Source organism: Orycteropus afer, unplaced genomic scaffold (genome assembly GCF_000298275.1).
Source record: "Orycteropus afer afer isolate SDZICR_OR568_19922 unplaced genomic scaffold, OryAfe1.0 scaffold00007, whole genome shotgun sequence".
NCBI lineage: Eukaryota > Metazoa > Chordata > Mammalia > Tubulidentata > Orycteropodidae > Orycteropus > Orycteropus afer.
In genome coordinates, this window is record NW_006921594.1 from 17,108,554 (window position 1) to 17,134,351 (window position 25,798).

At 37.3% G+C, this 25,798-nt stretch overlaps 1 protein-coding gene across 1 annotated transcript in view; it reads left to right on the top strand.

Annotated features, from left to right (window-relative positions):
* Window positions 1–25,798, top strand: part of RELN (reelin) — a 710,657-nt gene that overhangs the window by 472,115 nt on the left and 212,744 nt on the right. The window contains exons 12-18 of the mRNA XM_007944540.1: window positions 446–597; window positions 10,752–10,864; window positions 12,282–12,490; window positions 13,228–13,356; window positions 15,222–15,331; window positions 20,965–21,031; window positions 25,598–25,795. Of these exons, the coding sequence (XP_007942731.1) occupies window positions 446–597; window positions 10,752–10,864; window positions 12,282–12,490; window positions 13,228–13,356; window positions 15,222–15,331; window positions 20,965–21,031; window positions 25,598–25,795 (978 nt within the window). The remainder of the gene's footprint in view (window positions 1–445; window positions 598–10,751; window positions 10,865–12,281; window positions 12,491–13,227; window positions 13,357–15,221; window positions 15,332–20,964; window positions 21,032–25,597; window positions 25,796–25,798) is intronic.

A 25,798-nucleotide genomic window follows, 5' to 3' on the forward strand; every position in this document is an offset into this window, starting at 1 on the left:
CACAAATTTAAAATATCAAATTTCCGTTATAAAATATACCACAAAATTATTAAATTCATGTACATTGTAATTTCTTTTTCTGAGATCATCCTCAGTGGGTTTGTTTATTTCTAGTGTGAATCCCACACCCTTTTGTGTAGTAGAAATATTTTTATAGAAGGGTTTTGCAATTGTGTTTGTGAGTACCCCCGGGTCTTTTCTAGTTCTGAGTCAGTTTTCACTATCTCATCTGAAGCATAGTTCTGATCATATAGTTGATACCCTGTACCATGTAAATGTTTGTTTCTCTAGGAAAACTATAATTAGAATAGAATGTGTTTAAATGTTTGCTCATTACCTGAAATCTATACCACTAAATCTCTTACTTCAAAATTATTCATTAATTAGCAATTTATAAAGATTTTACTTCATATTCTAACTCTTAATGATTGTTCTTTTTTAAAAGGTGGGACATCATGGGTGCTGTTATCGGTACAGAATGTGGAACAGTAGAGTCTGGTTTATCAATTGTCTTCCTCAAAGACGGAGAGAGGAAATTATGCACTCCATACATGGACACTACCGGTTACGGGAACCTGAGGTTTTACTTTGTTATGGGTAGGTACATTTTGAACAAACTTTGTTGATGCAGGTCAGATTCTAGGCTGGCACCTAGCCCTGAGGAAGTAAAATTGTTCATAGTCTACAGTGTAAAATGAAAATACACAAAACATGAGTTCTGATAGCAGAGCAAAAGCTTGTGATATTCACACCAGCTTCAGGCCAGCCCTGCTGGGATAATTTTGTAAGAGAGCCGATCTTGGGATGCCGTGGCCAGGCCTAAAGAGAGGATGCCATTATAACTTCCTCCCACCTCTCCTTCAATGGTCATGGCTCTAAAGAGAATGGGAGAGAACTTAAGAACAACACAACTTGTTTGTCCATTGCCTCTAGCTTCCCAAAAGGCATTCATCAAGGTTGCTTCTATGGCTTTCTCATCGTTGAGTAAGTCTTTAGTGGTGGGATTTGAGAAAGGGTCAGGCTTATAATACCTTGGGGTCTTTATTATTTCCTAATACCTGCCAACACAGTTAAAAACCTGTCCATAAAACATACTTTTCCTCAAATTATTGTAGAACAAATAAATAGTTAAGTAAAGTTTGGAAATACCCAGGGAAGAATTAGGGCTTAAAATTTGTGAACTCTCAAATTTATCATTTTAGTCAACAAGAACCAGAATGAGCTCTTTCACTGAACGTCGTTCCGGAGATGTGAGTAGGTATCACGTGCCTTCTTTGTTGAGTGGCTGGAGAAGCACAAGCAACACCTGGAAGTGAAACAGGAAATAAACATTGTCTACCCTTTGAACTTATGAGTAAAGATGTCAGTTCATCACGACAAACAGGCCTCCTGAGTCTGTGCTTCAGCACTGACCAGTTACTTTTCTTACATTCCTCACTTCGCCTTTTCAATCATCATGCAGCTCAGAGTGGCATGGTGAAGTATAGATTGTAGCATACATTTAAGCATATTACCTGTGTGATGCTACTTCATTTTCAGGAATGATCTGTTTGACAACAGGGAAATTTTGGACATTTTAAAATATGAAATATAATAAAGTAACTTTCTATATTTAAGGATATCAGAAATGTACTTTGAAATGGTTTGTATACTTAAAAGCTAGAGCTCATTTCCTTTAGGGAGCTCTGGTGGTATAGTGCCTAAAACACTTGACTGCTAACCAGAAGGCTGGCAGTTCAAACCCACCACCCACTCCTTGGAAGGAAGATTGGACAATCTATTTCCATAGAGATACCGCCTTGGAAACCCAAAGAGGGGTCACTATAAGTCAAATTGACTCAATGGCAGTGAGTTTGGTTTGGTTTGGTTTTGGTTCATTTCCTTTAAATATTTAGAAATCTAACTGGCTTTCATTCTGTTAGAAGTGTTTCTTAGGAAACTTTAGGCAAAAAAGAAAGTTGTGATAAACATTTGGACATACTAATTTAACTTAACTATTTTCCTTTTTTACTGTTTTTGATATGTTATATTTGAATTCTTGATTTTCCGTTGTAAATCAACCCCATAATACATGATGCAATGCCTTTATATGAGATTAAGCCATCTTTAATTTTTTCTGGAACAAAGTGGGTTATAAATTAATTTAAATAATACTTACAATGATGGAAAAAGTCATTTGAGTACATTATCTCAAATAAAAGCATCTCTAGTCAATTAAAAAAATAATAATAATGAATGCCTATTGAATGTAGACTCCTGAGCTAGGATAGATGAAGAATAGAAATGGTACCTAACTCACAGAATAGTTGATCAAATGACTAAACATGCAAAGCACTTAAAACAGCAGCTGGTAAATATATTCAACATATCATTGTAGTTATTGAGAACAAAATTTATTTAAATAGAGTCCCTGTCCTGAGGGAACCTATAGAATAAAGGAACATGGAGACAAGTAACATAGAACTGTAAAGGAGGATGCGGTGCACTATACTGGAGTGAAAACACTGTGAAAGTGCAGAAGAAACTGTGGGTAACTGCAGTGGAGGGGTGATGGTGGTATGGCTTCATGAAGGAGATAATATTTGAACTCAGCCCTGAAGGATGGGTGTGATTTACATTTAAAGGGAGAAATGAATTCCCAGCTAAGCCAGCATTTTGAGAAAAGCCACAAGTGTAAAGGTATGTGACATGTTTGGGACTGGTTGAATGTCCCACTATAATTGAATGGAACTAGAAGAGTAAATTGGAGCTAGAGTAGCACTTTTCTTTAAGTCCATACTAAGGAGTTCAAATTCTTTTTCTCTAGACAATATGGAACCATTCTGTGAATTTTGTAATAGATTTTCACCTGTGATTTAGAAGGCTAGCTCCAATGAGAAAGTAAAGGAATAAGAAACTAAAGGATAGGAGACAAGTTAGGGTAGGGTTGCAAAAAAAAAAAAAAAAAGCCTAGTTAAATTTGAATTTCAGGTTAAGTAATGAATATTATTTTAGTATAAGAGTGCTCCATGCAATGTATTGTATCTGGCAGCACTAAATTAGGAGGCTTTTGCACTGGCCCAAGTGAAAGAGGAAGAGGGGCTGGATTAAGGCACCTGATGATTACAAAGTAAAAGAGGGACAGAGATGAGATAACTGAAGAGATAGAATCAGGGATACTCATACCTGATGACTGTGGAGATTATGAGAGAAGTATTGGGGAGGACATAGCTTCCCATCCTGGGTGACTGATGGAATGGTGCCATTTCCCAAAACCAGAAATATTTTTTTAAAGTAACTGTGGAGCAGAAGATTTTGATATTAGATATACTGAGGTTGAGGTTCTAGAAGGTGACTATATGAAGGTAGAAATTCTACTCAGAGTTTCAATCAGATTTGAAATTGTTCAACATACAGGTGATAATTATAGCCAGTGGAGTTGCTGTGCTCCTAAGCAGAGGTAGACTCAGCCAAGGGGCAGGTAAAATGCTTAGGAAGAACTCTCATCTAGGTATAGGTAGAGAGAAAGGAAGTAGGCAAAAGAGCCTGAGAAAGGACAGAAAGAGGGATGGGAGAAAGGTGGCGTTCAGCACTGAAGGAGGGAGCAGAAGAGTGGTTCGGGAGTAGGAGGGTAGAGAGGCGATTGGCAATACAGAGAATGTCACAGAAAGAGAGGTCAGTCAACCAGGATCAGGGCTGAGAAGTCACTGGTGATTTTTGAGATGCTCAAGAAGCCAAAGTACATGGAGTTAAAAGAGATAAAGACCTGGCTGGCATCAGTGAAAGAAGACTGCTTCTTCAAGAAGTTCATCAGTAAAAAGAAGCAACGGATTCTAGTAGTTGAGGGAAAAACAGGGAAGATGTTTTTAGGATAGGTTAAGACTCTGTAGAAAAGACTTTAACAACTTTAGTAGCTGATGGGGAAGAAAGCAATTTGGGAAGAGATTTAAGATTTATTAGTTTTTCAGTAGGAGCTCTGGTAGCATAGTGGCTAAAGCACTTGACTGCTAACCAGAAGACTGGCGGTTCAAACCCACCAGCACTCGTCAGAAGGAAGATGGGACAATCTACTTCCGTAGTGATACTGCCTTGGCAACCCAAGGAGAGGTTGCTATGAGTCGGGGCCGACTCAATGGCACATAACAACAACAACAGTTTTTCAGTACTGCCTCGCTCAATATGGTGCCTTAGGAAAAGCTGTGGCTGCTTGGTAATCTAGGCCACATCACACTTGCTTCCTCTCAGACCCTGCTTATGAAATGTTTTGTCCTGATTTCATCCCTTGATTCATATCATTCTGCTGTGTCTGCCATTTTCAAAAGACTTGCTCAACTAGCAGAGTTCAGTTCAAGTTCTATTTCCTTTCTTCATACATTAATTCAGTCAATGAATATTCATCAGAGACCAGTATTCAGCACTGTTCTTGGTGCCAGATTGCAGTAAACAAGACAGAAATGGATGTGATACGCTCTTATAACCTAACATCCATCTATCATTCATCCATGTGTTTAATATTCCTTCAACAAATATTGACTGGACATCCTCTGTGTGCTCGGTTCTTTCAGTCACACATGGATTTCTCTTCTCTGAAATGTACAGCAATTATGGCACCACAACACAGTTTGGTGCTAGTTACTATTCTTCCTGGATACTAATCTTATTTCCCATACTAAGCCATGATTTATTTAGATCAAAGCTTATTTTCCCTTCTAACCTAATGCATACATAACCAATCTTTAGTAAAATCACTTCTGCTGCAAATATCTTTAAATTGTATTTAAAATATTTTTTATACCAACCACCTATCTAGTTTTTATTGAAATCTTTCTGTATCTTAATTACTGTGCAAGATACCCCCCTCAGTCATCCCTTTCTACATCGAAAGGTAGGAAGCTGAAGAAGAATCTGTATCTTCCTGTAGGAGTTGCTGTCACTGCAACTTCACAAAACTTGTAAATCACCCCAAGGAAACCTTCAGATAAAGTCTGTCATCATTTTAAAGGCTTGGCTTCTTTTGGACTTTCTTCTGTTTTTCTGGGTGGGTGAGGCTCCCTGGTATGATCAGTCTTCGTTAAAGGCAGTTGCAGTTCACCCATTGCTTTTAAGGCAACAGAGAGGATTTACTGGGAAGAAATTAATGAAACTAGAGAGAAGTGATGGTTCAGTTTACACATCTGTGGGTGTGGTGCTCTAAACCCCCACTACTTAGAACCCTTTCACCTTTCTTTGTTCTTTTGGGTGACTCTTAAACATGTGACCATTGATCAATAAAACATTACATTTTCAAAAAGCAAATTTAGTTTTCATGTGAGTCTTTTACCCAGCATTATTTAGAATGGTGTTACTAGCTATAGTTATTATGACACTGAGATGTCTAATGAAAAGCTCTAAAATCTGAAATGTCAAAATTTAAGACTTTCTCTACAGGTTTGGCCCTTGAGCAATGAGCATCTATTGGGATGAATTCTACATTATTTCTAGATGCAATTTCTCTATTCACACTCCATATGGTCAATTCTGTAAACATTTATTATATGCCAAGTTACATGTGTCTAACATATGTAATAGGAGTTCTGGTGGCATAGTGTGTAAGGCAATTGACTGCTAACCAGAAGGCTGGCAGTTCAAACCCACCAACCCCTCCTCAGAAGGAAGACTGGACAATCTACTTCTGTAGTGATACCGCCTCAGAAACCCAAGAAGGGGTCACTATGAGTTGGACCTGACTCGACGGCAGTGAGTTTAGTTTTTTGGGTTTTTTTTAAACATATGTAACATGCCAGATTTAAGTGTTTTATGACCACTATCATTTAAGACTTACCCACTGAGAAGCCTTAAAGGTTTGAAGTAAAATTTGTTGTTGTTGTTGTTGTTGTTGTTGTTAGGTGCTGTGAAGTCAGCTCAAACTCATAGTAGCCCTGTGTACAACAGAACAAAACATTACCTGTTCCTGTGCCAGCCTCACAATCCTTGCTATACCTGGGTCCATCGTTGCAGCCACTGTGTCAGTCCATCTCATTGAGGGCCTTCCCCTTCTTCACTGACCCTCCACTTTACCGAGCATGATATCTTCCTCCAGGGAATGGTTCCTTCTGACAACATGACCAAAGTAGGTGAGATGAAGTCTGGCCATTCTCGATTCCAAGGAGCATTCTGGCTGCACTTCTTCCAGGACAGATTCGTTAGTTCTTCTGGCAGTCCATATACTTTCAGTATTCTTCAACAAAATCACAACTCAAAAGCATCAACTCTTCTTAGGTCTTCCTTATTCATTGTCCAGCTCTCACTTGCATATGAGGTGATTGAGAACACAATGGCTTGGGTTAGGTGTGCCTTACTCTTCAGAGACATCTTTGCTCTTCAACACTTTAAAGAGATCTTTTGCAGCAGATTTGCCCAGTGCAATACATCATCGGATTTCTCAACTGTGTTTTCCATTGGTGTTGCTTGTGGAAACAAGTAATATGAAATCTTTGACAACTTCAATTTTTTCTCTATTTATCGTGATGCTGCTTATTAGTCCAGTTGTGAGGATTTTTGTTTTCTGAGTGTTGAGGTGTAATCCATACTGCAGACTGTAGTCTTTAATCTTCATCAGCAAGTGCTTCAAGTCATCTTCACTTTCAGCAAGCAAGGTTGTGTCATCTGCGTATCACAGGTTGTTACTGAGTCTTCCTCCAATCCTGATTCTGCCTTTTTCTTCATATAGCCCAGCTTCTCAGATTATTTGCTCAGCATACAGATTGAAAAAGTATGGTGGAAGGATACAACACACTTCCTGAATTAAATCATGCAGTATTCCCTTGTTCTGTTTGAACAACAGCCCCTTGGTCTATGTGCAGGTTCATCATGAGCATAATTAAGTATTCTGCAATTCACATTCTTCTCAGTATTATCCATAAGTAAAATATAACAGGGTTAAATACAAGTTTTACAGCTTGTTTTAGAACTGTGTAGCAATGTAAGGTTTGGAGCTTAACCTCTCGGCTTCAAGCAAAGTAGATATATTGATACCTAAAAATGTTGCTGTGAGTGAAAAGAAATAATGCCTTTACTTCATTTTATTCAGTGTATATATGGCAGCAAGCACTCAATAAACAATAGCTATCATTACTCTTACACTATTAATACCTCAAGAATCTGGCCTAAAAGAAACCCTGGTCCAGACCGTGCCAACCATCGCCACTTGCAAATCTACTCTTTGCCAAAGTGGGAAATCACAAATTTCTGCAGTGATAAACCAAGTTATTAGGCAGATTTTCTCGTAAGTGACTTGAATATAGAATCAGCTCTGTCCTGAACTGGAATATTCCAAATATTTCCAAAGAACTTTACACCAAATGGGAATTTCTTTGCCCACAGCTTCACCCTGTGACTTAACTGCTATGTCATAAATCCTCCATACTTCGTGAGAAATACACCAATGGGGGGTGGATGTCTGCTGAACCCCTTCCTTCTCTGGCTCAGCTAGATGCTCTCAGAATGGGCTCACTCAGCTTTACAGATTCAGAAAACCCATTTTCTTAATGACCTCAGTAGTGAGATTTTTAAGACTGGCTCATGCTATCAAAACTCATAGTAGACTTATGGAAAAATCAGAATTCTTGTTTATTAATAGACTGTGAAAATTATAACTGCTAAACACAGAGGAATAATTAGTGTTTATGGGATCAGAACAAAGATATTTATCACCTACTCATTTTAATGGCAGAGATTGCAGAGCTATGATAGCCTGATGCATCTTGCTTCCTTTGGCAAAGACTCATCTTGCCAAATGAATCCCCAATACTTTGCCTTGATCACTAAGAACATCATTATTCCCCCAGGTGGGTGGACGGTGGATAGACATCCTATCAGAATCTTACTCTCTGTGACCAACATCCTTTCTGTTTTTATGATCTTCCTTGATACTTATTATGTTCTAACATTCTTACTTCTCATCACATATCAGTAATTTCTCCCAAAAATTAAGCCCCAGTCACCAAAGTTGAGTTTCAGCCAGATGCTTCCACCAGTGGAGACTTTCCTGGTTTATTTGCCCAGATGGTGAGTCTCAACATCTATTTATTAATTTTACTAGTTTAATTCTCAGAGGGTAACTTTCTTTATTCTAGAGTTTTAAGGTTACCTTACTGTTATCATATAGTATTCACAACAGAAAATTTCTATAGATAAATATCACCATTAATCATGTTTGATTAAGAGATTGAAAGAATATTTTTAAAATATAATAAAGGAAAAAAGTGAATATTTTAAATAATACCTTAGGAATCGAATGTTTTTCAAGAAGTGTTTGGACCTATCACACTCCTGCTATGAGCTTGGTGTCAGTGCAGAGGATGAGATGGGTGGAGAGAGATGTAATCCTTCAAAGTCAAGGTTGAGTAAAAACTTGACAGAAGCAAGCAATGGGAAGAATTATTGCCCAAATGCAGTAGTGAAAAGAATACTGATCAAAGAGTTAAAAGACATAACATCTACTCCTGACTATTTCTTCTCCCATTAGTCAAAAAATCTTCTGGCCTATTACTCATTTTCATCATCAAGGTGGCCTTAATTGCCTTTCAGTTCTAGAGTTTTATCATTTCCTATGCCTGTAAAGTAGAATAATAGGCAGCAAATTACTCTATGATCCTTCTAACAATCAAATGAAGTACCAAATATAAAAATGAAACATGTAAAATGAATTACATTTAAAATACAAAGTTGTAATATGTGCTAAAACATTAAAGCTGTTTCACTCAATCACTTGAATGATACAGCCTTAGAAATCTTCAGTGCAGTGAATCCTCATACACACTTTAAAAAAAAAATCAACAAGTTCTGGACTTTAGCCATAAAGACCTCAAATAAAAAAAAATAATCGTTTATTAAAAACTCAGAACACATCTTTTTAATGTGGTTAAAAAATGGCTGTTGATGGCACAATATTATTTGAGTGATCTCATTAAGCAAATACTTATTTTGGCCTTCACAAATGTCGAGTCTATGATCTTTAGCATAACCTATCTGAACTGTCTTCATAAATGATTTCCTTGGGTCTGTCTACCATTGTTTAGGGTCATTCTAAAGTACTATCTGGGTGCTCTAATTATTTTTATTCTGAAATTTAATCCTGCATTTGACATGATTATGGGTGCAAGTTGGTGTTAAGAATTTAACATTTTTTTTTATTTTATTTATTATTTTTATTATTATTTATGTTAATGGGGGAGGGACAGCTCAGGAAAGGTGAGAATGTTGCCAACTTGAAAAATGCAGTCATTATCACTGAATTGGACATGTAGAAGTTGTTGAATTGGTACATGTTTTGCTGTCCATATTCTCAACAAAAACAAAAATCAACTATATTGTTTATTGGGCCTCTAAATCTTGGACTAATGTGTTACATAGTAGTAGATAATTTAGACATTTCTATATTCAAACTCTAATTTTGTTTTTCATTGAGTGTTTTCCATTGTTCCATTCCTTTTCTTTCTTGTTTCATTTTCCATTGTTTTCTCCTTTCTTCACCATTAATACCACCCTCATTCTAATCTCTTCTCATCACTGCACAACTTTCTAACTAGCTTCCTGAATTTCATCTCTTCCTCCTTCGATTCAATCCTGTAGACTGAGGCCAAATTAAGACTCAAATATTTTATCAAAATTTTCATTCTTTCTGCAGAAATCTTACTTATTCTCAAGAAATTAAATCTAAATCTATCTTCACAGTTTTTTTTATACCATGACTTTCCTATTCTCTCCATAAAACAAACAAAAAAAAGCTATAGTTATTGATTAATAATAATTATTGATAATAATGAGTTTTAAAGTAATATAAGTAATAATATTTATCATTTAAAAAACATATACATTAATTCTTTTTGCTTTTAACTCAACTCAGTATTAAAGTTCATTAAAATGTCAAAAGTCATCAAGTGAAGCCTGATTACTAGACAGAACTATTTCAGTTGTAAATTGTAACACAAATATAAGGCAAACTAGATTAAAGAAGTTGTTGTTGTTGTTATTTGCCATCAAGTCAGACCCAACTTAGAGCGACCCTCCTTGAGTTTCCGAGGTAGTATCACTACGGAAGTAGATTGCCCAACCTTCCTTCCGAGGAGTGGCTGGTGGGTTTGAACCGCCAGCTTTCTGGTTAGCAGTCAAGTGCCCTAGGCACTATGCTACCAGAGCTCCCCAATTAAAGGAGCAGAGAATATATTTGTGTTTGTATATGTGTTCTTCTCTCTCTCCATCTCTTTGCCCCCTTGCCCTATGTAAATTGCCAAAAGATTCCCTGTCTCCAAAAGATGGGGAAGATGGTTGCTAGAAGCCCAAGCCTACTCTTTCAGGATATTTGCCAAATGAAAGTAAATCTGTCTCTCTCCTAGCATCCATACAACAAATATCCTTGAAAATTCAGGTTGACGTTGTTTGGGGAAAATCCTTGCACCCAGGCCATGGAGAACTTTGATTGGTCAATAGGGCCATGATCTCATCCATGTGCTGAGGGATACTAGAGTACTACATACTAGAGATGAGATAGATGCTTCCTTTCCTAAGGAAGAAAATGGTGCTTTAAGAAGAAATCAGAGAAGCTGAGCAAGTCAAATTGATGGCTGATCACTTCAACAGGAAGGGAGGGCAAGTCATCTGACTATCAGCATTAGACTCTTTTTCTTTAATATACTGCCTCACATGTTGTCTAACCCATTCTTTTGCCTATTGACAGATTAATTTCCTCAATTTATTCCTCATGCAGAATTTAACGTCTTTGTTTTTTGCAGGAGGAATTTGTGACCCTGGAGACTCTCATGAAAATGATATCATCCTGTATGCAAAGATTGAGGGGAGAAAAGAGCACATTGCCCTGGATATACTTTCCTACTCCTCATATAAGGTACACATGTTGATTGCTGTGTCAAATGTCCCCACCCTGACCTCCCTGGGACAAGCCAAGATCATAACTTGGAAGAACACCCAGATGCAGAAAGTATAAAATCTCTTCTGGCAATATCAGGAAGTTGCCATGTTGTATAAAAGTGGCATGGACATTTTGACAGTCAGTGATACTAATGAAAAAGTGATGTTTTATGAAGAAAGAATTATGCTCCATCAGAAACAACAACGAGAAGCCCAATTCTCTGACTGGTAGTTATTCTTGTCCCAAGAAAGCCTGAAAAGTGGCTTTAATTATTCAGTCTCGTAGACATGCTATAAGGCATAATAAGTATTTATCCCACATTTTGAGATGTTCTAGGCAGAACCCCACTCCTTGGAAGGAAAATGGAACAATCTAGTTCCATAGTGATACTGCCTCAGAAACCCAAGGAGGGGTCGCTATGAGTCGGGTCCCACTCAACGGCACATAACAACAATGACAACAGGCAGAACACATTGTGGAAGCACAGATTATTACTACCTTTTTCTCTTTGCCTATTAGAGTCACCAAGGTTGACCCTTTTCCTTTACCCTTTGTATTTAGGACAGATTCTGACTCTGGTTGTTTGCATACATTTTCAAAATTGTATGAGATGCCTTAGGGTATAAAATTATTTTTTCTTATTTGTTTGTGCCAAGACTGCATCCACACAATCATTATTAGTTAGCCTTCTCTCCACACTGATGGCTCCCTAGGTACCTTAAAAACCTTGACAACAGCTGACATCTAGCATCGATGGTTTATTAGGATGATGAGAAATAAACATTACATTAGAATAGGAAACAACCAGAAAAAGTAGCTAGCACACCCCACATGCTAGGTTAATCTAAGTTATTGCCATTTGGGGTTTTGTTATCGACTTGTTTTCCAGCAGGGACTAGGTGGGATTGTTCCTATTCTGGTCCTCTGTATGCCTCAGACCAAATCATTTCTGTGTATTTTTGTTCACTAATTTGTTGACTGTGACTGTTTCTACTTGGAGCTCAATTTTCAGAATCTAGTTTGGAAAATCTTTAATACTACACAAATCCACTTTGAAAGAGAACTGATATGTTGCAAACAGCAAGTTGTCTTTGCCTTGTGCTAAGGTATGCTCTGAAACTTTTTAAAAAAGGATATCCAGTGGTTTATTTTCAAGTAGACAGGGCCTGATGAATCTCACACAAAGAATACCATCTGTCTACAAAGGGGAGAATTCCAAATGACTAAATAAATGCTTCCTGAAGACAGCATCTTCTACATGACATAACAAAGGCATTGCCTGGTACTTAATAAATGGAAGTTACATATGTAATATTACTGAATAGAATCTAGGAGAATTCACAGTCTCTCATAGGGAATATTATGAATGACTTTGGTTTCCTTTGTCTTAAAGGTTCCAACTTTGGTCTCTGTGGTCATCAATCCTGAACTTCAGACTCCCGCTACCAAATTTTGTCTCAGGCAAAAGAACAATCAAGGACATAGTAGGAATGTCTGGGCTGTAGACTTTTTCCACGTCTTACCTGTTCTCCCAACTACAATGTCTCACATGATACAGTTTTCCATTAATCTAGGATGTGGAACGCATCAACCTGGTAACAGGTAGGAAGTCCTATTTGGTAAGTTCTGAATTAATTCAGAATTAGAGTGTGGACTTGGCTATCAAGCTAGAGGCAGCTTCTCAGAGAGTTTTTAGCAGCATTTTAAACAAAATGTTCATTAATACAATAATACACACCCTTTCCAGAAAAGCAAAAGCTCTTCAGTAGCAATGACTTCATTTTAAGAGTGTGGCCTTAAATTTCAGAGTTGTTTGCATGTACCGTGGCAACCATCCACTCAGCAGATTGCTAACGAGAAGAGAAAAAAGAAAAAAACCTGAAAAAAAAGTTGACCTCATGTCAGTTAGTGACCCCCTAGTAATAAGCATGGGAATCAATTAGCACTTCAGGATCAGGGGCTTCTCAGTCTCACTTGCTGAAGTGTTGCTCCTGCCCTTTCTGACTAAGAATTCTATCGGTCTCACATTCACAGAATGAAGTGACAGTGTGAGACATGGTAATTGCCTCACCATCTATCAAATTCAAGAGCACCAACTCAAGTCACCATTTGTTGTCTTTAAAGCATAGTTTGTTTTTATAGCAGTAATTTAACTGCTTGCCCTTTCAAGGCTGGTCAGATGTCAGTGAAGGGGAAAACAATCATTCAGGAAACAGCACTTTTAAGATTTTCTTTATACTGGTTCCACAAATGCCTAATGTACTTAATCAGAAATGAGTAACATCATTTTATTTGTTATCTCTGCTCGTTTTTGGCTGTGATTGTTCTGGTGTTATCAGTGTCAGCTTAGAGTTTTCTACCAACCATGGGCGTTCCTGGTCCCTCCTTCACACTGAGTGTTTACCTGAGATCTGTGCTGGCCCCCACCTCCCACACAGCACCGTCTACTCCTCGGAAAACTACAGTGGGTGAGTAAACCATCTCTGAGATATCAAAAGACTTAAATCCATGCTGCAAGAAGGAGTCAGTGAGTGAGCCCAAGACTGGCATTTTTTGCATAGGTAAGGAACTTGATTTGATTTTCAGCTAATTTAGGAGTGATCTCATTTAAATTTTTTTTCTTTTACTTGAAAAAAAAAAAGAGACAATATCTCTGATAAGTATGATACAAGATTATAATTTAGATTTTCATTCATTTCCTCTTTATGGACTTGGCTCTTATATTTCAGATTACATGAAAAAAGTGTCTTTATGCCTTAAGATTCTATATAGTAGTCTTGTGGTTATTGCCAAAAGATGTATTTCTAAAATTCTTCCTTTTGGAGAGAAGAAGCATGGAGAAGTAGAAGAAACTTAAGAGATTTGGAATGGAACCTAGTTTCAAATTCTGACTCTGCCATCTACTACCTATGTAATGGCATTTACACTAACGTTCAGTTAGGGAGCACAGTGGTTAAAGCATTCAACTGCTAACTAAAAAGTCTGTCATTCAAACCCACCAGCTGCTGTGCAGTAGAAAGATGAGACAGCTTTACAGCCTTGGAACCCCTTTTGGGCAGATCTGCTATGTCCAATAGGATTGTTATGAGTAGGAATCAACTCAGTGGCCATAGGTTTGTTTTTGGTTTAACTTTCAATTTCTTTCCATATCCATTCAGGACAGTAATATACCTAACCTCTTTGCAGATGTTATGATGATGAAAGATCATTATTAAAGCACTTGACACTTTACAGAATAATCACTCAATAAATGGTGAAACATCTTTCCAAGGGTGACAAAATTAAGTTGGGGTTTCTCTTCTTTCTTAAGCCCCTCTTTAAGTCTGCATAGAACTGTTGCTGTGTGACCACAGTCGATTCCAATTTACAGCAACCCTATAGGACAAGGTAGAACTGCCGGTTAGTTTTTTTAGGCTGTAATCTCTATAGAAGCAGACTGTCACATCTTTCTCCTACAGAGCAGCTGGTGGATTCAAATTGCCTTTGGTTAGCAGCTGAGCACTAAGCCATCACACCACCAGGGCTCCTTGTTCATAGTACTCTCCAAACCAGACTCACTGCCATGGAGTTGATTCTGACTCATGGCGCCCCCCATAGAGTTTCCAAAGCTGTAAATCTTTACAAAAGCAGGCAGCCCCATCTTTCATCCCACAGAGCAATTGGGGGGTTCGAACTATCAACCTTTTGTTTAGCAGCTAAATGCCTTAAACACTGTACCACCAGAGCTCCTTGTTCATAGGACTGTTGTTGTTGTTGTTGTTGTTGTTATGTGCCATCAAGTCAGCCCCGACTCATAGCGACCCCTCCTTGGGTTTCCGAGGCAGTATCACTACGGAAGTAGGATTGCCCAACCTTCCTTCCAAGGAGTGGCTGGTGGGAGCTCTGGTAGCATAGTGCCTAAGGCACTTGACTGCTAACCAGAAGGCTGGCGGTTCATAGGACTAGAGAGTAGCAAAAAATTAAAAGTTATGGATGATGTTTGACACTACTCAGTCCAACTTTTGGTGTACAGGTACCCTCTGCAGAGATGGTTATCATAAAATAATATCTAAAGTCCAAGTATTGATGTAAAAGTGTCTAAAAACAAAATATATGTTGCTTTATATTAAGAACAAATCAACTACTCTAGCATGCAATGGGTACTTTTAGAAGTTACATGTCTATCTGTTCTAAAACTATAAGCAAACAAACAACTCACAGGTGAATTTAAAGAGTTTATTAACAATATGAAGTGTTATTCCAAGTACAGAAATTAGAACATCACGAACATGTAAAATAGATTCAAAAGATGTGAGCATAGTTGTGAAGCTTGTCTGTGCTAAATTTCTTGCAGGTGGAACCGAATAACGATTCCCCTTCCTAATGCAGCACTAACCCGGGACACCAGGATTCGCTGGAGACAAACGGGCCCAATCCTTGGAAACATGTGGGCAATTGATAATGGTTAGTGTTTATGCCTGTCATAATCACATGCCATTGATGTAGAGTCTTCCTGTCCTTTTGTTCATCAGCACAGACTTAATCACGTTTCTAAGTCATGGTCTTACAGTTCATTAAACACTCTTTCTTCCTTTTCTCCTTTGCATTCCGTTGGAAGCCCCGGGATGCACAAACAGAAAAAAAGTCAGTGGAGTCAGCGATATTAGATGCTAGAATGTTTCAACATACATAATTTAAAAATGCATAAAACTCTGAAACCCAAATTCAGAGTCTTGATGACAAGGGATATCCAAACATTTTCTCTGAATGTCTTACACAAAATTAACATAAACACTTACCATACTGCATGTATTAAAATAAGACCCATTCTTCTCTAAGTAACTACCACAACATCTGGAATGCTTATCTTTTAGATGCAGACACAACACATAAGAGAAACATCATCTCTAAAATGCTAGTGAAACTTCTACCTCCTTTTCAGAAGTACATAGAAGGAAAATATGAATATGCATAAAATATGCAATGTTATGTTCAATTTTAAAGTGAATTGTTGGTCATTTTTTATTCTTTTGCATCATTTAAAAGATTATATCACTTTTTGGGGGGGAGAGGAGAAATCTTTCATGTTTATTATTTTTGTTTGTTTGTTTTGCTTTTTATTGTGTTTGGATGAAAGTTTACAGAGCAAGTTAGTTTTCCATTCAACAATTTATACACTTTTGTTTTGTGACATCGGTTGGAATCTCCTAATGTAACAGCACTTCCCACTTCCTCCCTAGAGACCCCGTTTCCATCCCTCCTTCTTTCCTGCCCCTTCCTGCCTTCTGAGCTTTGTTTTTTGAGCAAATTCTGCTCTTTTTTGGCCTTGGATGGTTTACAATCTGAGGATTATGTTCCTTGTGGATATTATTGTTCTATTTGTAGGTCTGTCTGTTGTTTGGCTGAAAAGTGATCACTGGGGATGGATTTAGTTCCAGGTACGAAGTGTGTCTAAAGGTCATAGTCGCAGGGGTTCCACTAGTGTGTATCAGACCAGTATGTCTGGTCTGTTTTATGGTTTTTAATTTGTCCTACATTTTTCTCCCACTCTGTTCAGGACCTTCTGTTGTGATCTCAGTCACAGTCAGAAGTTGTAGCCAGGCACCATCTAGTTCTTCTGGTCTCAGGGTAGTAGAGGCTGTGGTTTGTGTAACCCATTAGTCCTTTTGACTAATTGTTTCCTTGAGTCATTGATTTTCTTCTTTTCTCCAGATGGGGGGAGACCAATTGTTGCATCTTAGATGGCTGTTCACAAGCTTCAGGCTTTTCGAGATTTGCACAGTTAGAGAGAATACTTTAATTGTGTTGTGTAGCTATAAATTTCTTACCCTTGTTATTAATAGCCAAACTCTCTGTTTGATTTGTATAATTATAATTAAAGGTATATACATAGATTTCCTGTTTTCAGAGACTGTGCAATTTGACTGAAGAGAGGTATATCACAGGGAAGAAGAGAGGGAAAAAGGAACGATACCTAGATGTTAATACCGAAGCGAATTTAATGTAGCTACGAATTGTGGTCCAGTGTATAAATTGGGAAAATATGTACCATTGTTTAATGCTGATTTTGTAATAATAATTTTGTTTTTTGAATAATTTAGACATTGAGACACCACTAATTAATTTGATCAGTTTAAATCAATATAATCAAATAAAGTTTTGAAACCTGAGGAATAACTTCAGATAAAATAATTTGCTAATGACCCAATATGAATACTCTAAACAATCTCTGTATTCAAAGAAGACAAATTAAAATTACCAGATTTCAAAGACCATATGATTTATATGAACATAGACATAGTACATTTGCAAAAACATCTGTGGATGAATTTGTTAAAATGGAGTTTCTCCACTGGTAGAACATTTTGTGTAACATTTGAATTGTTGCACCTGTTGATTAGCTTAGGAAATAAATGTGTACCTTTGGGTAGAATGATAAGGTGATTCTTTTCTGCTCTCATGTAAGATCTTAAAATGAATCTATATCAATTTTATCATCATAAAACAAGTTTAGAAACCAATAATGAACTAAACATATATGAAGAAATTAAGAGTGCAATGAAGCACAAGTAAGCCTATTAAAAGAATATCTAAATTTCCTAAAGAAGGGTATCACAACCTGTTTACTATCTCTGAGTCCCCATTATCATGCTTTGAATAGAATGAGTATTGTTGTTGTTGTTATGTGCTGTCGAGTAGGACCCGACTCATAGTGACCCCTCCTTGGGTTTCCAAGGCGGTATCACTACAGAAGTAGATTGCCCAACCTTGCTTCCGAGGAGTGGCTGGTGGGTTTGAACCTCCAGCCTTCTGGTTAGCAGTCAAGTGCCTTAGGGAATGAGTGTAGGTGAAGATATATAGAATGAGAGTGGCTAGCACTCTGAGCTGAATGCAAAACTTGGGCAGAAACTCTTCAATTCTATTACCATCCTAAGAGAGGCTTCCACAACCATAGGACCTGTTCTGTGGCTTCTCATAAGACAAGAAGAGGGTATACCCTTTTTCCTGGGAGAAATGTGTGCTAACTTGCCAGGAAACAACCCAGAAATCTCTCTCATTCCCCCACGGCATTCCCAAATTATTGTAATTCTTTTAGTCATGTTCTTTCCTTTGTGGTAGAGTCAGGCCCTCTAGTGTGTCAGGAAAGCACTTTGGAAATTATTCTGAAAATCTTAGCAGATGAAAATCCTAGATCAGAGTAGGTTAATTGACACTTTTAATGAAAAAAATTTCCAACTTGATTATATTAATGATAATAATGAAGAAAAATAGTCTGTCCTTTCTACTTCTTTAGGAAAAAGGAGCCTGTAACTAACTCGTACTGTGAACTATATACTCAATCATTAGCAAAAAGGGTGATGACAAAATTTTTTATTGCTTTTTCAATTGGCTTGGAAAGTTTTATTTTATTGTTGAAATGTTTTATGACAGACTTGTTGAACTATGACCTGCATACACTACAGTGTAGCAGCCAGTGACCCTGTCAAATGCAATAGACCACTTACAGAACCTAGGGCAGCTCCTCATGTGGTTGTAAAAATTAAGGGTGTTGGGAAAACAATCCATATGGTTTTCCAGGCTAAGGAAGAATGGAGCCCCTTTCGGATTCATCAGCATTTAGCACAGTGGAATTAATTTTAAAAGATGGGAAAAGAGGGTAATGAAGGCTACTTAACCCCTGTGTTCTGGTTACCTAGTGCCACTCTGACGGGAATATGCCACAAATGGGATGGCCTGAACAAACAGGAGTTTATTCTCTCACAGTTTGGAGGCTTTAAATCTGAGTTCAAAGTGCTAGGCTCTAGGGGCTGGGTGAAAGTCCCTCGACCTTTAGCTTTACCTCTGCCTCCTGCTCCCAGCCCACTGAAGCTCAGTTGCTGGCTGCTGAGGCTGACAAGCCCAATGTTGACAAGTAATAAGGCACAGTTTCAATGTTACCAAACCATGCAGCAGGCCATTAATACAAGTCTATTGAAAGTCCTAAGGTTGGCAGAGCATGGCAGGCTGCTGAATAATGACACAACTACATGCAGAGTTCAAGCGTGCCATAAGCTAGAGACTATTCCCCAAGGCTTCTCCTTATATACAGGAAGCAGACGGCATCCCAAAGGCAGCTACTCAACTGCTCACAGTAGATTCCACCATGGAGTTGATTGCCAGTCTCATCATGGGGAATACTTACATCCAGCTGCCCAGCCACTCAACCAGGCCTAGCCAAGTTGACACACAAACTTACCTGCCATACCGTGTATGGTGATGATGATCATAATCATATGATGCCAGGACCATGCTAAGCATGAAAAGTTTCATTTATTCTCTCCACCAAAGAGTGAGTATTATTAACTCACTTTAAAGAATATAGACACTGAGGCTTAGACAGGATAAATAATTTATCCAAAGTTTCTCAGGTGAAGCCAGGATTGGAATCCAGAATTATTGGACCCCTAAAACAAATACCTTTAACCACTCAGCCTACTATCTAATCTTTTATTACACCAGCAATTTTCTTCATCTGGTGTTTTTCCATTGACTTCTGTCTTGGATTGAATTATGTCCCTCAAAACATGTATCCACTTCACTGGGCAGTTATGTAATAATGTCATTTGGCAATTATATAATGATGTGATCATCCCTCACGATGTGATCACCCAGTTGTAAGGGAATACAACACCCTTTCTCAAGTCCCAGCCCTGATCCAGTGCAAGGGAAGTTTCCCTAAGGTGTGGCCTGCATCCCCTTTTATGTAACAAGAGATAAAAGCAGAGAGAAGCAAGCACAGAAAGAGGGACCTATCTGACTGCCACCAAGAAGGAAGTACTAGAAGCGCCACACAGCCATTGGACACAGGGTGCCTGCATTTAGAGCCTCCTAGACCCAGAGGAATATTGATGCCAAGACACATGGAGATCTCAAAGGGACACTGGGCCCACAGATGTTGAAAGGAGACAAGAACTTTCCCTAGAGCTGACAGAGGGAAAAAGCCTTCCCTTAGAGCTGGCGCCCTAAATTTGGACTTCTCGCCACCTAAACTGTGAGAGAATAAATTTCTGTTCGTTAAAGCCACCCACTTGTATTATTTCTGTTATAGCAGCACTAGAGAACTAAGACAGCTTCCTTTGCTGCACATTTGAATTGCTGCACCTGTTAATTGGCTCCAGGGAATAAGTATTTGCAGAACTATAAAATACAGTGAAGTTTTTTTTGTTTTGTTTTGTTTTAATAGGTTAGCTATTTCAGCATGATTGTAAGACAGGGAAGAAAATGGTAATGGACGGTTAAATTTTTATGCCTGAAATTGAATATGTGAGGTACTAATAATTGTTGTGTCTCTAAGTGCTACTTGTTTTTGTCCCACTTTACACTATATGATGTGTTATTAATTGTGTTGATTATCAAAAGGTTCAAAATCTCTCAAATATATTTGAATCTGAGTATCTCAGCCTCTACTGACTATCAAGAGTCCTTTTCTCAGGATTCCATAGATTAGAATTTTGGTTTGTAACATCAAATTATCAGTCAAGCCAAGCATGTGGGATCTGATTATGGAGAAAACTGTATGCTTAACAAAAGTTTTTCACTTCCCATTTCCAAGAATGATGACTTAATATTTGGAAGTATATGTGGTGATCATCAGCAATTAGTTGAGAATGGAAATTATAACTTCTCCATCTTGTGACATATCAAATTGATCCTTTGTAGTTCCTTATTTCTTCACAAAGAATATGAACTTTGTAGAGTGTTCAAGACTGAACCACTAATAGCCTCCCTGAAATAGTTTCAGCAAAAAAAGAGGGTCTGTTAAGGAATCCAAATCATATGTCCCTGTCTTCTTTGCTATGAAATATATTAAAATATTTAAAGGATTCTTTATGTAAGTTAAAGCAGTTCCAGCAGATTTGTAACTAAGAGATTACCTTGTCACACACTCCATATTTCACCCTGAATTTCTGTGTACGGTGTGACACAGAGATCATGTCTTACCTGCAGCGGGCCATATTTCATGAGTATTACTTCAGAACATTGTTTCACCTGCTGAGAGCGTCCATTGTTTTTCCAGTTGTATTGCCATCTTTTACATGATCTCTTTTGCTCTACAGTTTATATTGGTCCATCATGCCTCAAATTCTGCTCTGGCCGAGGACAGTGCACTCGACATGGTTGCAAGTAAGCGTTTAAAAATAATACTTATGCATCTCTTTTTCAATGTGTATTTTATATGGTGAAACCACAAGTCATTTTAATGTCTTTCAATTTCCTTTTGAGGTCTTGTTGTGACTGAATGTAGGATATACCAAATCGCATTTAAGTGTAATAGAATAGTAAATGTATTTTGTAAGTAGAAGTCAAGTAAATCTTCTGGGAGAATAAAATGTGAACCAATTTTACCAATCATTCTTTTGAATTCCTCATAGCTTGATGGCTGCCTTTTCTGGCTTTTGTTACGTTATTCAGTATGCTGTCTTTCCATAAACTTGATTGAGTATTCATGAGTCATATTTTACTTTCTAACATGCTTTGTAAATGAATTATAAAAATCAGTAATGACCCATAAACCTAATGCTAAAGGAAGCTTGAGTGTGTCAAATTTAACAGATTAAATAAGAAAATTAATAATCTTGAAATATAATTTTGTACTCTTTTGAAAAAAGCATTTCAGTCTTTAAAATGTATTTTATAAATAATTGATACTAAATATGAAGTAAAAAACCATTTATGACCAGATATTAAACTATTAGTGTATAGTTGTGTTATGTTTATACCAAGAATGAGTATTCACATTTATTATGTTGTTTTTAATATTAATATTTAAGTTATCCTAAGAATTCCTGAAACTACAGGCAGTTTTACTTCATACAGAACAGATTTCAATAAACGGATCATCTAGTCTACCTCTTGTTGTCCTCTAAGTCAAATACTTAATGAATTAATTAATAAGGAATTTATAAATTTATAATTATGCTCATTTGGCATTGACGTGTATGAGGCAAGATGCTTTTCAACACTTGAGATTAGGCTATCCAGTTAACTTTTATACTATATTTCATTGAATTTAATTACCAAAGAGGCCATTTTGCACAATGGAAATGTTTTTATAAGTATGGAGAAAATTGAAAATTTCTATTCATACAAAACTGAACATGCATTTTCTGTTTCCCTGAGGAAGAAAAATTGCTTTTTAATAAAACCACCAACCCCTACCCAGAAACACTGATGCATTAGGTCTACGAAACGCTGCGCTGGTGTTTCCCTCAAGTTTTTAAATTCATTTATTATCCATATCCATGCTATCCTCTTGTTTAAAACATTTCAAATAAAGTTAACATAAAGAGGCCAGACATTTTTTAAATGCCTGAAAACTTTTGAAAACCAATTATTTTTTTAAATGGCTGTTTTTATTAATGAAAGTAGGAAGCCCTATTTTTAAAAGACTTGTCTCTAATTATCTAATTACAATAGTTAGACTTAATACTTAACTATTTGTGTATAATTACTCTTAGCATTAAATGGTTTTATTGAGGCAGCGATCTGTGTCACCCTTGATAAATGCAAACAGAAATCCAAATGACAGTTGAATGCCTTTTGGCATCATCCTTTTGGACACTATGCATTTTCATGAATAATCGTGGCCTTTTCTTCCTTCTTCATCTTTGATGAATGTTTATTTTATATTTATATGAGAGTCATGATGATACCTTATAAAAAAGATTACCTTTGTTATATAATTTCTTATTATGATTTGAATGATCCTCTTGAGGTTTTATAGAATTAATTACTTTCCCTATGTCTGATGATGTTTTATGTAATATTAATTGGTGTGTGTGTTTGGGGCTGCCTAAATGTTTGGTCACTATCTCCTCTTCCAGCATTATATGCCTTGTTGAGTTTGAGCAAAATTGCACAGAAGGTGAAATTCCTATTCGATACTATTTGCAAATAAATAATAAAGTATTTGTAAAGTAAAACTTGTGAAAGCTGGAACCTGTATAAGGTGGAAACTTGTCAGAGAAAGAAAACTCAAACATTTTCCACTAATAGAGAATGACAGAAGACTGGTAAGACTGCACCCTGACAAAGGCAGAAAACTTGCAAGACCCTGATAAACAAGGCAGTCCCATGGAGTTCCAGCTAGCACAGGTGTTACTGTATTTCCTTTAAACGAATCCTCGGATTTGGAGCCTCAGCAGCTGTGCTTTTCTGCCTCTTCTGCTCCCTTGGCTGTTACCATTATTTGCTACCAGGCTTCTTCCCTCTCATACTCCATGACACTTTCCTACCTGTGCACAGTCCCAAGCCTGGGTTTCTAAACTGACTTCTCAATAACCCGATAAGCCTACCCCTGTTAGAGATATAAACAGAAAGGAGAGAGAACATAGAAACCTGCCTACATAGCTATCATCCATGACCGTAACAGTGGGGCCATTTTCCCTAACATGTGGTGTGACAAAAATGATATATGTAGGCTATATAGAAGAGGACATACTTGGGCTCAAGAAGAGGCTGTGCCATTCCTGAAATCACCAGTGTGTGCCATGCTGCTGTTTTGCTATCAAGGTCTATAAGGATGTTTAACGGAGATGTGAGTGCAATCTCTATTAGCATTCTGTCCCACCTGTGTAGACTTATTAAGAGTAGGTTTTGAAAATCACTAAATGGGAAATTCCTCCTATGTGAGTCATCTTTAAATGATCACCAGTTTCTCCCAATCAGTAGTCTTAGGAAGAGACATTTAAGATACGGAGAAATGCTTTTGCCCTGAAATGCACTCTGACAACAGTCTTTTGGGGAGACACTAGTTCTAATTTGTGGACATGGTAAACCACATTCAGTTTCCCTACTTTAAAGTGCACCCTCTTTGACTGATTTTTTTTTTTTTAATTTTTTTGGAAACTACTATGGCTGTTCAGAGTCTAAGTCAATTACACAGTATGTGAAAAAGCTAACCATTAGAGACTGATTTACATATACGGTAAATATTGATCTTCCTTTTCTCCCCCCTTCCCTAATGTTGTTTATGATGTCAAGACAGTCCTCAGACTGCACCCTAACATAGGTTTGAGCATTTGGGTGTCCAACTCCTTTGATACCCTGATGATAACGGAGGACCCTCTCCTCCAGAAAATACAAAACATGCCAAACTTGGCATTGACTTTAGCACATTCGTAAACCCTATGGACCCTCTGGGAGGTGAGCATAGACCCCCCAAAAAAACCTGAGTTCATGTCATGGTATCACGACACTGATGCACTTGCTTTATAAGCAGCTTGTTTCAGAGCAAGATGTTTTAAATGCTTAGTCACTAATTTAAATTTATAATAACATTGCAAATATAGTGAGAAAGGGATAACCCAAAAAAATATGTGGTTGAGTAGATTCCAACTTAGAGTAACGCTATAGGACAGAGTAGAACTGCCCCGTAGGGTTTCCTTGGCTGTAATCTTTACGGAAGCAGATGGCCACAACTTTCTCCTGCGGTTGGTTGGTTTGAATTGCTGACTTTTCAGTTATGAGCTGAGTGCTTAACCACTGCACCACCAAGGCTTGTTCAAGAAACGGATAGTAGAGTAAAAAAGAATTTGAAATTAATTCTGAGTGGATGAACTCCTTAAAATATTCAATTGTTGAGTGAGCTGTAGTAAGACTTTTCTCACTAATAGCAGACTAAGAGTGCTCCATATATATTTCAGTCAACTATCATAAATACAGGACATTTTTTTTTCCTTTTTTTTACTTTCACCCAAATTACAAGAGGGGAAAAGATAAAAAAATAATTAACACTGACATGAAATTTCTTCGTGGGCTGAAGAGTCAATAGCTATCCCTATAGGGTAGGTGGAGTAATTAATAATTATTCAGCAAATTTCTAACACTTTACATCATAGGGAAGACAAAGTAAGCTTCACTTTATATTCACTTCAGTAATTAAATAGAGATATGAAACAGGGGAGTGATGAAAAATATATTCATCATCTATTTTAGGTTCATATGCCTGTAAGTATCTTGCTAATAGTATTGTAAAAATAATTATCTGAGATATTTCCATATTTAAATATACAGAACATTCTTACATGGCAGCAAGTAGGTTGTTGTTGGGGAGTGTGTGTGTGTGTGTGTGTGTGTACACATATGTGTATTTCCTTTATTTCTGAAAGAGCTACTTATTTGGAATCCCATTGAGAGGCAACATAGTTTTGCTGAGGAAACCTATTTAGGTCAAGGATGTAAGCATTCTCTTTTGAATGCAAATCTAAGTTTGAAATAGTTAAACATAGATTTATTTTCCTATCATTGCCCAGTATTCCAAATAATTCTTTTCACAAGCATAATGTATATTTTCACATTTATCCTTAGAGGGAATTTTTATATAGATAACATATTAGAAGTGTTGTATTTATGTTGTTTCTTTATAAAACTATATACATATGGTATGCCTTTTATAAAGATTGGAAATATATGTGAAGGTAGATGCATTTTCAGATAAATTACTGGCATGGTGGAAGGTGAGTGCTGAATTACTGTTTTATACATAAGCTTTTTACAACACGGCTGTGCAAAGACTGTATTCTTCTGGAAAATGTAAAGTCAATGTGCCCTTGGCAAGTCTTCAGATTCAGTGCTCTACAAAGACTAATGAGCCTCGCTTCCTATTCAGTAAAATCCTCCACAAAGAAGACTCAGAAATCTCTGACAGGACCCACACTTTAAGATTTAATTTCACTGTATTTCTTGCAGGTGTGACCCAGGATTTTCAGGCCCTGCTTGTGAGATGGCATCCCAGACATTCCCAATGTTCATTTCTGAAAGCTTTGGCAGTTCTAGGCTCTCCTCCTACCACAACTTTTACTCTATCCGTGGTGCTGAAGTCAGCTTTGGTTGTGGTGTCTTGGCCAGTGGTAAGGCACTGGTTTTCAACAAAGATGGAAGACGTCAGCT